The 13176-nt window shown below is 43.5% G+C and overlaps 1 protein-coding gene across 1 annotated transcript; it reads right to left on the reverse strand.

Moving 5' to 3' along the window:
• Nucleotides 1–2337: 2337 nt before the first annotated feature.
• Nucleotides 2338–12954, reverse strand: LOC146960793 (E3 ubiquitin-protein ligase TTC3-like; the record flags this gene model as incomplete). Its single annotated transcript, XM_085772051.1, has 26 exons — nucleotides 2338–2554; nucleotides 2642–2745; nucleotides 3082–3178; nucleotides 3276–3344; nucleotides 3445–3584; nucleotides 3689–3838; nucleotides 4456–4524; nucleotides 4642–5239; nucleotides 5465–5620; nucleotides 5722–5801; nucleotides 5915–5962; nucleotides 6178–6221; nucleotides 6305–6580; nucleotides 6674–6997; nucleotides 7342–7478; nucleotides 8504–8568; nucleotides 8666–8758; nucleotides 8870–8971; nucleotides 9078–9200; nucleotides 9343–9469; nucleotides 9555–9664; nucleotides 10180–10260; nucleotides 10956–11102; nucleotides 12364–12441; nucleotides 12481–12499; nucleotides 12894–12954. Coding segments are annotated over 26 exons (3500 nt in total), but the record flags the coding sequence as incomplete, so codon positions are not given.
• Between the last annotated feature and the right edge of the window lie 222 nt (nucleotides 12955–13176).

Genomic DNA, 13176 nt, shown 5'->3' on the forward strand with positions numbered 1-13176 from the left:
GCAGGGGTGCAAACTCATCAGGGGTAAAAAAGGTGACAAGATACCGACCCCCTAGGGGGGTCCGGGGGCATGCTCCCCCGGGGAAATTTAAAAAAAAAACAACTTTAAAGGTGAATTTACAGTCAATTTTAGCATGAGACTAGGGTCCAGATTTACTCAGGTTTGCACAGCTTTTGCTCCTGTTAAACCTGCACAATCTGTCTCTCTGTGTTTGGTTTTGAAATATGTGAAGGGGGTCTTCAGCCTATGCAGGTTTAGCATGAGCAAAAGCTGTGCAAAACTTGGAGAATCTGTCCCTTGATGTCCATCAGATGAACCTTGCAAACCTTGCCTTCAAACTAAATAAAAATTTAATACAGACTGACTGGTTCATTGTGAAACATTTATTTATTGATGTAAATGTGTTTTCTGTATGTAGGCTATGCTCCGAGGCAGCGCTGCTCTTTCTGTCCAATAACACACATGAAGCTTAAAAATGCCATAGGCTACGTAAAACATATTAAGCGGCAATATGTATTTAAAAGATGTTCAAGCAAACGGTTCGGTTCACGGTTTTGTGGTCATGGTTTTCGGTTTGGTTTGGTATACTTTGATCGTTGGGAAAATCAATCATGTCTTGTATATTCAGGTTAAAACTGAAAGAATGAGGCAGTCTGACATCTGATCCATCATTGTGACAGTCTGAGGTTAAAAGTAGGTGATCTGGCGGCAAGAGAGGAGACATCGATAGTTCCAACATGTTTTTAATTTACTGGGCAAATAAAGTTGTCTAACAAATGCTAAGAACAATTAGATATTCACTGAAATATATAACCTATATTTATTAATTGTGGTTCTTACAAAAAATATATCTTATAAAATATAAAAGCTAAAATGTCTCTTAAAGCTCTGCCCCTTTAATTAGTGCATACAAAATAATTTAACTTTAGCCTACTACTACCAAAGATATTCGTCTTTGCTACTACTACTACTTTACAACCACATTATTTACCAGCAACATAAAGTGAAACAGAGGCAGAGGTGTCCTGCCACAGTCAGTCAACCTCCTCCTCCTCCTCCTCCTCCTGCTGCTGCTGCACAGGTCGCACTGGAGCTAGTCTCGCTCGCCAGACCTCCTCCAGAGAAGAGGGAGACACTGGAGCTAATAAATGCTAAACGCGCTAATCGCTAATTGGCCGCGATCGCGATCATCACACACACGCGGTCCCATACAGCGCATCTTCTTGCTCCGACTCTTTCACTCGCCATGCTCAAAAAGTCGCGTTAGTTAGTCTGTATTAAAAGTGAAGCTTCAGGTGTGTATTGCTGGACAGAAGAGGACCGCTGCCACCACTCGTTGTCATCCAGATAAGGTGCATGCGCCTTAAAGAGACAGGTGCTCGGCTCGCCTCGCCTCGCCGGACCCCCCCCCCTTTCAAATTTTTTTTATTGCGGATTTACACGAATCACACAAATGACCAATTTGGGATCCAAAACGGCGAATTTCGCCGAAAGGTGACAAGTTTGCACCCCTGCAGTTGTCCTGGCTGCAGACCACATCACAACGACGGGTCAGAGTAGTGTCTCAACAATTTTCCCCAGTAAACTGCAGCTGCTGCTCGAGGTAAACACTGTCGGTGGCATCGCACAGGAGACTCTTCACTGCCAAACCACTGGTGGAGGTTACGGAGGCACGGCTGAGTGTCGTAGGTCGCTCCAATCAGAGAGCTGAGCCTGGCGTGCGGGGTCTTCCACAGGTCGCACCTTATTTCCGTGACGTCCGACCTTGCTGCTGGCCCTGGGACACCGCTGTCCCTCCTGCTCAGCCTTCGTCACCTCTCCTACCATCATGGCTTTCCTCTCTTCATCCTCAGGCTCTTGGCCAGAAAAAGGGCGGTGCTGCAGCTTCCTGATTGTCAAGTCGACCTCCTCTTTGACTTTCCACTTCTTTCCAGTTCGTACTTGGGCGTCTGCTGCTCTCACCATTTGGTCACGAGACTGGTAATGCCGAAACTTGTACTTGCCAGGGAGCAGACTGCGATCTGTCCTGGCCAGGCTGTCTGCAAGTTGTTTCTTCACCATGTTCCCCATCCGCCTGTCTGAGAGCTCTGCCGTGTAGCTCCGTCCACAGACAGGTTGCTTTGACAGCAAGGTGACCCCCCCCCCCCACTCTGAAGATGTGTGGTTCTGACCCAGTGACTGCCCAAAAGAGGATAACCTCAACGGCCGCAGCAAAGGGAGGAGGAGATTGAACACCCCATGGCGAGGCCGACATCCTCCTGCTGCCAAGCGGCGGTGAAGTCCTGGTGTGTGCAGCACATCTGGAAGTCCTCGTAGTATTATCTGTCTCCGCTCTCCGCTACCTGACCGCCCTCAGCAGCAGTGGAGCCTTCGGCGCGGTGGTTTGCGACCTGGCTTTAGGCTCCGCTTGTCCGACAGAAAAAAACATTTATCAACTGAAAACACTCTAGTGGAGGGTGGATCCTGTACCTCTGCAGTGGAGATTTTCTTTTCAATTTCTTGGACGTTGACTCTGAAGCCGTTTCTCGCCATTTCCAGGTCTTGGTTCGGGAACCTGGAGAGACGAAGAACATGAGACGTGACGTTATCTGACAGGCGCGTGATCCTCGTCGAGTCTCAGCCGTGGTTTCACTTCTCTGACCTGTGAACTGCTTCGTCCAGTTTGGCCAGCAGAGCCTTGGCGGTGTTCAGCTCCCTGTAGAGGCCGAACAGACCCTGGTCCCTGTTGCTCTCCGCCACCAGCAACTAGAGGACAAACAAAATGGAGACTCATCATCCTCATCATCAATTGGCGCTATTTCGAAGGAAATTAACAATTTTATTCAGTGTTTTCCATTTACTGCAGTGTGAATGAAGATGGTTCAACCGCTCCTCATCACTCACACTAGTAACTAATAATCTTAATGCGTGGAAAAGTCTCCTCAGTCTGAGAGCTGAGAGTAAATATGCTGTGTTGATAAACCGATATATTTACAAAGACATTTAAATTTTCAGTCTTCACGTGTCGTTTTTACAACTTGAAAAAGCAAAATGTAAAGGCATCCTTCAGACATGTATGAATGTGTTAGACGTGTCTGGTACCTGAGCTGTGAGAGACCTCCTGCTGGCCGAGCTGAACAAGGTTTTACACCGATTGATCTCATCCTCCAGACTCATCTTCTCAGCTGCCGACTGATTACTGAAGAAACAACGAGAAAGAAGAAGTGAGCCAAAAACTCCAGGAGGGTTTTAGTTTCTCTCTCTCTCTCTCTCTCTCTCTCTCTGTGTTCACTCACCCCAGCTCCAGGAAATCGGTGAACTTCGCCTCGTAGCCGCTTTTCTTCTCTCTGATGTTTCTGGCCAGACTGTGCGGATGTGAAAGAAAATGACACAGATATAAAATGATAATAATTTTAAACCAATCACTTGACTGTGTCCAGGTTGATCCGTCCTCCTCCGTCCTACCTCTCTTGTTCCTCCGCCAGCGCCTCTATCTCCTGCTTCAGGGACTTCAGCACCTCCTGGTTTGCTTTCTTCTCCTTCTGGTCCTTCTTCACCTCCTCCTCCAGTTTTTGCTGGAATATTGCCAGCTCTCTGTTCGTCACCTTGACAACAGAAAACCACCAACAACATAAACACACACTTCAGCCTCTTGGATCAATTTCTTCACTTATGCATTTACAGTATTTACAGCTGGTTATGGACCTACACGTGTACTGAAAACGATGCTCATGAGTTCTTCCCTCATGGGAAGCATTTCTTTCATTAACTTTCTGTTGATTTCATCACCGCCGTTTTCAATCAACTGGATCTGCTTCTCCAGCATCTCGTTGCTCCTCTCCTTACAGTTGATGTCGCCCTGGACACATGAGCGTCAACAATAAATGAGCCAGAAGATGAAGAGGTCAGGGTTAGTTCAGACTAAGTGATGATTGACACTGGTTCTCTGTAGCCACAAAAATCTGAATAAGTTCATTTGATTTAGCTGCAAACATTTACAAAAACACAAAAAGCAATAAAAGATCTTAGGCTGTTGAAGACAGTAAAGGCTTGGATGTGAAATCTGTTTACTTTTAAAGAACCAAATCCACTTCATGTTTTGACCTTGAAACCCACCGATACCACAAAACACATTAAAAACACACAAATGCAGAAATAGATTTAAAATCCATAAATAATAATGCAAGTTTCTGAATTGGGAATTCAATTTAAATGATTTTTGTGATTTCAGACAAAATAAAATTGAAATAAAATAAATACAATAAATACAGGTTTCTATCCACTGCTGTTAATAAACAATACACTGCACTGAGAGTTGAGGGCGTCGTGTTAAAAAGAGAGCAGCAGTAGAGCCACGTGGAAAACATGATTTATTTATTTACTATTAACTGTTACAACTATTGGCTGTTTAGTTTTTAACCCTTTCAGTCAGACTCTCCTTCAACAGTCACAGATACCTGAAGCTTCTCAACTCACCGGGCAGCTCTCAAAAGGCTCAAGAAGCTCCGTGTTCACTGCCACACTGCTCATGCTCTCTGGAGACGTCTGAGAACGAAACGAGAGAAATTCAAACTTTCAAAATGGTTCATCCTGCATAAACATGTTTAGATATTAATCTAGTGAATTAATTAAATAAATTTAAAAAAGTGTTCTGGCATGAACCTGTGTTGCTGTATGTCTGCTCAAACTGTTTTCCTCAGCTGTCGATGTTGCGGCTCCGTCTACAGACGAACACGTTTCCATACGTCCGTCTCCAGACCCATCACCCACCGACCAATTATTACACGCCGCCCAGGGGTTTGCAGACGGAAAGAGAGAGGCTTGTTGCTGTGGATTGTCACCGCTGCTCCAATTGGGGTACGTGGGCTCTTTCACCACAGGAACGCCACCGTTTGGCTGGTAGCTAAATGCGTAAGGATTCGGGAGGACGGGGAAGATTTCAGTCTGTGTAGATGACAAATCGACCAGAGAGTTCGATACGGCACATTCGTACAAATCGGGGGACGGATGGTCCGCGATGTCGTCCAGGTCGTCCAGGCTCGCCCCGTGTCCGGCCTGCTGCAGGGTCACAGCGTGCCTCGCCAGCCCGATACACCTCCCCATCTTTATGAAGCGAAGGGACTCCAGGAGGAAGGACTCGAACCCGCCTGCCTCTTGGATCTTCTGCTGAGCCACCAGAGGAAAATTGACCAGTTCTCCCACCAGCAGCGGGTCCTCGGCGACCAGAGGGCCGTGCTCCTCCAAGATCTGGGCAAAGTAGCTGCAGCACGGGATTAAATACAAAATGTTAATAAATATTCAGAAAACTCAATATTCTAATGCTGATAAAAATAAGGAATAGATACTGATAAACTAAGATTGTTACTTTTTGGAGAGAAGAAAGCTCCAACATCCACATTGGAAAACAAGCAAAATACTTAAAAAAAAAAAAACGTCCTCCCTGATTAAGTAATGAATAAAAATAAAGATTTGTTATCTCACTCACTCATACAAACTCTCTTTTGTTGGGTCGGGGTTGTTGTCCAAAATCTGTTTATAGTGACCTCTGTGTCTGCCGCCGTTGTACTGATCCTCAAAATCAGCCACTTGCTCTCGAAGATGGTTGGGAACAGTGAACGGATCACCAGGGTGAAGGAATGATCTGTTCACAGGAGGATGAACAGTTTTATGATTAATAAATAAAAAAGTTCTAACAACAGTTTTAATATAAATCAAAATGTCCACATGAAGAAACAAACTTACAAAGAATCATCTTCAAATAAGTCTTGGTCCGACTCCTCTCTTGGAGTTACAGCTCTCGGGCCCGTCCAAGCCAAAAGACCCTGAGAAGGAGATGACAGGAAACACTTCAGAGGCAGGAAATATAACCTACATTTTAAAATATGACGTTATAGTATTTTTTTTCTCTTTCATTTTTCAAGCAAAGACTTCTGACCTTCTGTTTCCTTTTCCGACTTCGACTCTTAGCCTTCATAGGAGAATTCTGAAATGAAAACAAGTGAGGATTTACTTCAGATGTCTGCACAGTGTTTCCTTTAATAGTCATGTCATTTCCCTCCATTTCTAGTCTTAATGCTGCACTATCCTGAGAATGATTTTCTCAGCAAACTATTGACATGACAAGCATATTTCCCATTTATGTTCAGCTCTATGTTGTGTCATATCAACCCAGGAAAACAAAAAATGTTTGAGACTTACATTTTGATTTTCGTCAGACTTTTTTAAGACTGAACAAAGACCATCTGAAAAACAAAGAACTGTGAGTTAAATCACAAAGTCTGCACAACATAAACAGGTCTTCAGACGATGTTACAAACAAACGTACCCATCATATCAAAATATTCATCCAGTATAGTGTGGCAGGACAGATAGTCATCTCTATGCTCCTCCAGAGTCCAGATAAACAGTCTCATGTCATGCGGTGATGCCTGTTTCAGGTATTCAGTCATTGTCAAGCCAATGCTTGAAAAAATCTCCGGCCTAGTACCGAGTCTGTCAATAATCATCTCCTGCAACGGGTCAAAGCTGAGCAGCACAGTCAGGTCCAGCTGCTCCAAGTGTTCACAGTGACGTTCAATAAAGGATTTTGCAGCGGTCAGGCCTGTGAAGCAGAAATCAGCCGGTCAGACTTAACAACCTGGTGCCGTTGTAAACTCAGAACTTCATATTAACACTTGCAAATGACGCTGCTCACCTGCGTCGTTGAGCCGACACGCCCAGTTGTTGAGTTTCGGATTTATTTCCAGACAACTGCTCAGGAGCTGGAGCAGGACACGAGCCCAAACCCGGTTCTTCCGCTCCAGTAGGAGTTCGACAGCCTGACAAAACGTGCCGAGCGATTCCTCCTGCTGCCAGTTCAACATCCTCTGGGCCAACGCGTTCCCCCTCGACGAGTCCAGCTCCAGCCACGGCCCCAGGCTGCTGGTCAGGGCCGACACCTGGAGGCTCTTCTCCTGCCTCAGCAGCTCCATGTTCTGGCTGATCTGCAGCAGAACTCGATCCCTGTACATCAACCAGGCTGTCGGCCACAGAAGAAACAAAAAGATTACAACTGATTATTATCACAAAACAAAACTGCTGTTGCCTGCAAGCAAAATGAAACCTGGTACTATTACAACCTATCACACCGCTTGTCCAACAAAGAGCACTACGTTTTTAAAGCTGATTTTTATTCATCCTCACAGTATTTGTGTTAAATATGTGTGATTTGTAAAACTCAAATCTCTTCTTTCTGCTGCTTTCCCACCTTTTTCCTCTCCTCTCAAAATGTACTGATATGAAAACATACTTGAAATCGACTGATGAGAATATAAACATACTTCTAAAACAAACATTTCAGGCATGCTGTGTGTGCTGCCGTACCTTTCTGTTGACTCTGAGCTGCAGAGTCTTGTTTCTTCTGCATGATCTCATCCTTGATAACCTGCTTATCCTGAAACGACTGTTTATGCGCCTTCCTCTTTAGCCGACGCTCTTCCTTTGATTTTAACTTCTTCAGACTTAAAAGAAAAGAAAAGGGCAGTTATTTAGAAAGCATGCACATATCATCTGTTAAATGGATCAAGGACATGAATATTTCATTGAGAGTGGACTCAGGCTTTAATTAACTCTCAAGCACGGTCAACTATAAAAACACTTATTATATCTGCTGCATATGTAGAGAAGTACTTTCTACCACAAACGGAGCGAAACACAGCTCCACTGACCTGAGGACAGTATCTTCTGCTGTTTCAACTCCCTCTTTTCTACATAAACTCAAAATAACTGTCTTCTTGTGTGTGGTTTAACCCTCTGACCCCTGCAGAGTTGACCCCACGTGTTACTCTGGAAGTGTTAACACATTTTGCCCCCTGCTGTCTTTTGATCCATTTGTTATCTTGTATGACCTCATGTGACCTTTGGTCGTCCGTCCCGTTTTCATGTGACAATACGACTGTCCCTCATCACTGTGTCAGTGCGCCTCGCTGAACTCTGTACGAAGGGCATTAAAGGTCGCTGCTCCTCAACCAGACTTTAATTTAACATTTCAAAATTATTAACTGCCAAATTTGATTAACTCTCTAATTATCAATTTGTTTCTAACCTTGTGCATTACCTGCCCAAGAAACATGAGCCCAGCTGGCCACATGGTGGCGCTGTTTATCAAGGCCAGTTCTAGAAAGGCCACAGGTCGACTTGAACTGTGACACACCATGGTCACCCTGGATAGATTATACACACAATCTTATCACATGACCACAGAACAAAATGATTCCATCCAGTGTCAAACTGTGCTGCTCATGAGGTTAACTTTTTTCAAAAGGACTACTGAGATATGATGTTATGAAGTGGGGAGAGGCTCAGTCTTATGGAAGCTGCTTGAGGCTCGACAGATTTTGTGCAACAAGTTTCAAGTTGTCTGCCATGAAGTGTAGGTAGAGTGAGTTCAGTGCCTCTGTCAAAACTGCAAATATGAAAACAACTGAGCCATTAAAGAAAAGAGAAACTGCAGCTTAAGGAATAATGATTATACACTCCTCCTCACCTTGTACATTCCTGATTCACTTTTGGCTTCTTAGGTGTCTGTGGTTTGGGGATGACAGCTTCAAACTGAAAAGAGAAACAACAATCAGCTCACCACTGATCCTGTCGTTATTAAACTCAGCGACTCTGAAACTTCCTCTTCACATCCAGAGGATTAACTCACCTTACATTTCACCAAACCTGTGGGACCATAGATTTTGATACTAGAGATTTGACCAACACAGTCTGGAGTCAAACACACTTCTTGCAGGAAATCCTAAAAATAACAAGAGTGGACAGGATTAGACACGAGACAGCCGGGTTGAGTCTGTGAACAGCCAACTCTAAAACACTGATGATGAAACACTCTTAATAAATCTCATTTTACCTTTTCAGTCTTTTCAGAGAAAGTCGTTGTCTTGAGCGTCTTCCAACAGGTGATGTGATATTCAACCGTACAGCTCTCACAGCAGCATATCTGAATGAAGCCCTAAATAAAGAGCAAAGCACAAACAGTTCAAATTCAGCCTTGGTTTTATACAGTATGCAAACCCGTAACCAAACGCTGCTTTCTGCCTGTTGCTTCTTAGTTTTACCTTAAAATCTGGATCAGTGAAGTAGATTTCAGTTTTCAAGGAACTGTGGCATTTCTCAAATCGACAAATGGCATCAGGAGGAGGAGGAAATCTGCACAACTCTATAGAACCCTCAAGAATTTCCTAAAAACAAAAACACATGTGAGACAACCTGACCTGTAGTCTGCACTCACTAAAGTGGAATGGAAAATATCCAGTGGGTAAGGAATTTAAAATGAGAAATTGCAATTTGTTTGTATTGTACACAGAAAAACTAACAACTTACCTTGAAATACTCAGGTTGTGTTTCTTTGACAATCTCTTTTGTTAAAGGCCAGGTGAGTTTACCAGGTGTTATTTGATTTTTTACCATCTGCAGAGAATCTGAAAACTGCTCCATAGCGAAAGCGAACCTAAAGAGAAGACGGAAAATATTTATTCAGCTTGAAACACGGAACGAGTCAATGACACTGAAATGTGACCTGTGGACCTCTGTACCTGTTCTCTTTGAGATACACCTTCCCCATGGCGTAGAAAACCAGACACTGAAACTTCCTCTCCTCAAACGACTTCATCTTCTCCATAAGTTTTTGTGCTACGGAAAGTTCCTGCATTTCACGAAGCAGCCGCACGTTATGTCGGGAAAAACACATGTGTATAAAATATTTACCTAAATTGTCCAGTTCATAAAAAACACCTGGACTTGAAGCAAGAAAACTAATTTAAATGGGTAAAGGTAAAGACATTAGTACAGGGTGTAAATCTACAATTATAAATATTATAGTAAAATGATTTGTGGAGCTATTGTATCAAGAAAAAGCTGCACATTTATTGAGTGAGGCAATTGTTTACACCATTAGCAAATAACTACACTAATAATGAGAAGATATAATCAATCACATCCTAAATTTGAATATGAAAAGGAATTAATCTGAGACAAAAAAAGCACTACAATGTCAACATGTTCTCAACCTTAACCTGGTGTATGAGTGCAGTATAAGCAAGAGGTGTGTTAATATACTGTGTACTCTGTATTTGTGTGAACCCTGTGTAAAAGATCTGCACAGGATCATCTTTATCATCTTGACATGTAATAACTGCTGTGCTGTTGATGTGCCGTTACCTCAGACTGGCCTATTTCTGTCAGGGCAGACACTCGTCCGTACAGCAGCACCAGCACGTCCACAGGGAAAAGTCCAAGTTCCTAAGAAAATAAAAAGGAAAAACGAATTATTCTTGTGACATCACAAAAGAAACAAGAAACAGGAGCAAACAAACGCAGCATATGATGTGAGAAAAAGTAGAAGCTCAAGTTTCACAACTGAAGAGGGTTTATAATCTGCAAAACATACACTACTTCAAACAAATATATATTCCCCTAATGTCATTTACCCTCTTATTGTAACTCTTACTTCATTAACATCCTCCACCTCTTGGTATTATTCTTAATGCCTTCATTTATCCATATTTTATTCTTATTTTGTGTGTTTTTTACGCGAAATGTAAATGTGTTTTTATTTATTCTATTCTGTCACTTTGTCTCATTTTATTGCACTTTTGTTTATTCAGCTGCTCTTATCAGTTTCTTACTGCTTCTTTACTTGTTCAATTCATTTTATCTTTATGTTGTCTCAGTGCCTAACCCCCATTTTACCTTCTACCTCATTTAATTGCATCATCTCATATTTTACTGTGGTTCCTCCTGATCTCATGTCCATGTGTGTTTCTGCTTGTAGGTTTAAACACGTTGTAAATGTCCAATGTAAATAATTGATCATAATTCCTTTATTGTTATCACTATATAACATAGAAAACGCTGGTGGCTTTGGCTCCCGAGTCGTCCAACAACATAACCTCATGCAGCAGTGATACTAGTTTGCATATGACCGGTGAGATTACCTTGGGCGTGGTGGTTTCCAGCAGCGCCAGCGCCTGACTGAAGGCCTGCTCCGCGTTGCGGCTGCGCAGGTCGGCCAGAGCGGTGTGGGCGTCCTGCACCGCCGACTTCAGCTCTTTGCACACAGCAGCTTTACTGTCGGTCACTTTCTCAGTCTGAACAGAGCACAGGTCACAGCGGGTCAGACGCTTCATCCACTTATACGGTCACGACACTTAACAACAATGTGTCTCATTTTCAACGCTACACTAGCTGCGTTTCCATTACAGATTTTCGCAAAACAAAAGCGATATTTCTGAAACTTCGAAAAAGTGCAATTGCTATTTGCGGGTGTTTCCATTGAAAGGTATTTTGCGAATGAGCCGTAATGCGTCTTGCGTTTCTATGGTGACGGCACAGCGATCTCAGCTGCCTACAGCTGTTGCTGTTATTGTTTTTAACAAAGACAAAAACAGCGCTTGATTGCTGAAAGGCAAAGCCCGTGTGGCGCTGCAGCGGCCACAAATAAGGACGCACTCGCACGGGCCAGTTGTTCCGTGCTGAAGCCCGAATGCCCCCTCCCCTCCTCTGTCCCCCGCTGGCCCGCACTCACACCACCTCCAACCCAAGCTGCTCAGCACGGTTGCCTCCGTTGATATAGAGGGATTAATTGTTTACCAACACGGCGGATGTGCGCATTAACCTGACTGCAGAAAGAACGGAGCCTTTTAACACCAGTGGTGATGAGGCGCTGACAACAATATACGGGGTTGTGTCCACACACCCGTACTGGTTTATGTGACTTAAGGTGACATGTCGGCGCAGGAGGGAGTGGGAGCGTGGATGCGAGCCAGTCTCCTTCAACCATGCAGGGAAAAGGGGAATGATAGGAAAGGTTTTTCTAATTTTAATGAGAAACAATGCCCAGGTCAGCAATGCATGACAATAAACATGTGGTTCATTTGTCCCCTCAAGTTACGTAAACCAACACAGCGTGGACACACACAACTCCGGTGACGCCGGTGACGTGTAGAAAAGCGAAAAAAGTGTTTCCATTACACTTTTGCGATACACTTTTGTATCGATACGTCTCAAAAACCACCTCATGAGAGCGCAAAAACTTTTTTGCGATATTTGAGAGTTTTTTCGAAATGTAGGTGTTTCCATTACCAGTTTTTAATTTCGATATTTAGGTTTTGCGCATTTCAAGGGGTAATGGAAACGCACCTACTGACACCATGAGAATAGCGCGTCTGGTATGTACAAATAACAACAGAGTGACTCGATGACATGAGGTGTGTTTTATCAGGCATGTGTCAGTTTTTAACATTTCATTTCACTGGAGAAGCTTCACAAGACTCAACGACGCCCACGGCTCAAGACAGAGGGCGAAGATACCAGGAGCAACAACACAATGTGATGATATGATACAGAACTTGCCTCCTTTTCTGATTTGACATTTCTGTTCTTTGATTTCTTCTTTGTTGTGGTGCTCGGCTCCACTTTCGGCTCCACTTTCACCTCCTTCACCTCCTTTACCTCCTTTACCTCCTTTACAGGAACCTCACTGGAAACACAACACTTTTAATTAGTTATACACACATACCATATCATTCATTTATGTGGTTGAAATAGACAGTAGAAAACTGATTCTGGCCTGTTAACGTGTAACGTCTGCATTCTTTAATTTGACTTCCCTCTCTGATTTTATCAGTGCAACAGGCTGCTCTCGGCTGTAATGAGTGGTCAGGCTGTTTTCACCATGTTTGGTTATTACATTAAGCGGTAAGTGAATGCAGGCAGCGGGAAAACAAACTCACATCAAGTTCAATAAAAGAAAATTGGACACAAAGTGTAGAGAAATGTTGCTGTGAGTACACTTTGTTTTACCCAAACACAGTTTTATATCAGTAGAGCCAAAAGTGAAACCAAGCAGCAGTGAAAAAAGTGTTTCCACAAACCTTTTTGCGGGTTTCGGGTCTTTAGTTCGCTCCTTCATCTGCACAGCTCGCTCACTTTTCCCTGGGAGGAGAAAATCAGCCATGAGGTTTTTCAGAGTCATTGAGAAGTTGAGTTTGAGCTGGTGAACGTGTGACAATCGAAGTGTCTCTGTGTCCTGAACAGAGGTATTTGTTGCTGTTTCGAGGAGACCAGACGGGTTATACCAGTTCACAGTGTGTAACTCCGCCCCCTTTTCTGAACGCCATCATCATCCTGTAAACTTCCTGTTCGAGTCGTCGTCAG

This window comes from Trachurus japonicus, unplaced genomic scaffold, assembly GCF_045865225.1.
Source record: "Trachurus japonicus isolate A0001 unplaced genomic scaffold, Traja_1.0 AP029996.1".
Lineage (NCBI taxonomy): Eukaryota > Metazoa > Chordata > Actinopteri > Carangiformes > Carangidae > Trachurus > Trachurus japonicus.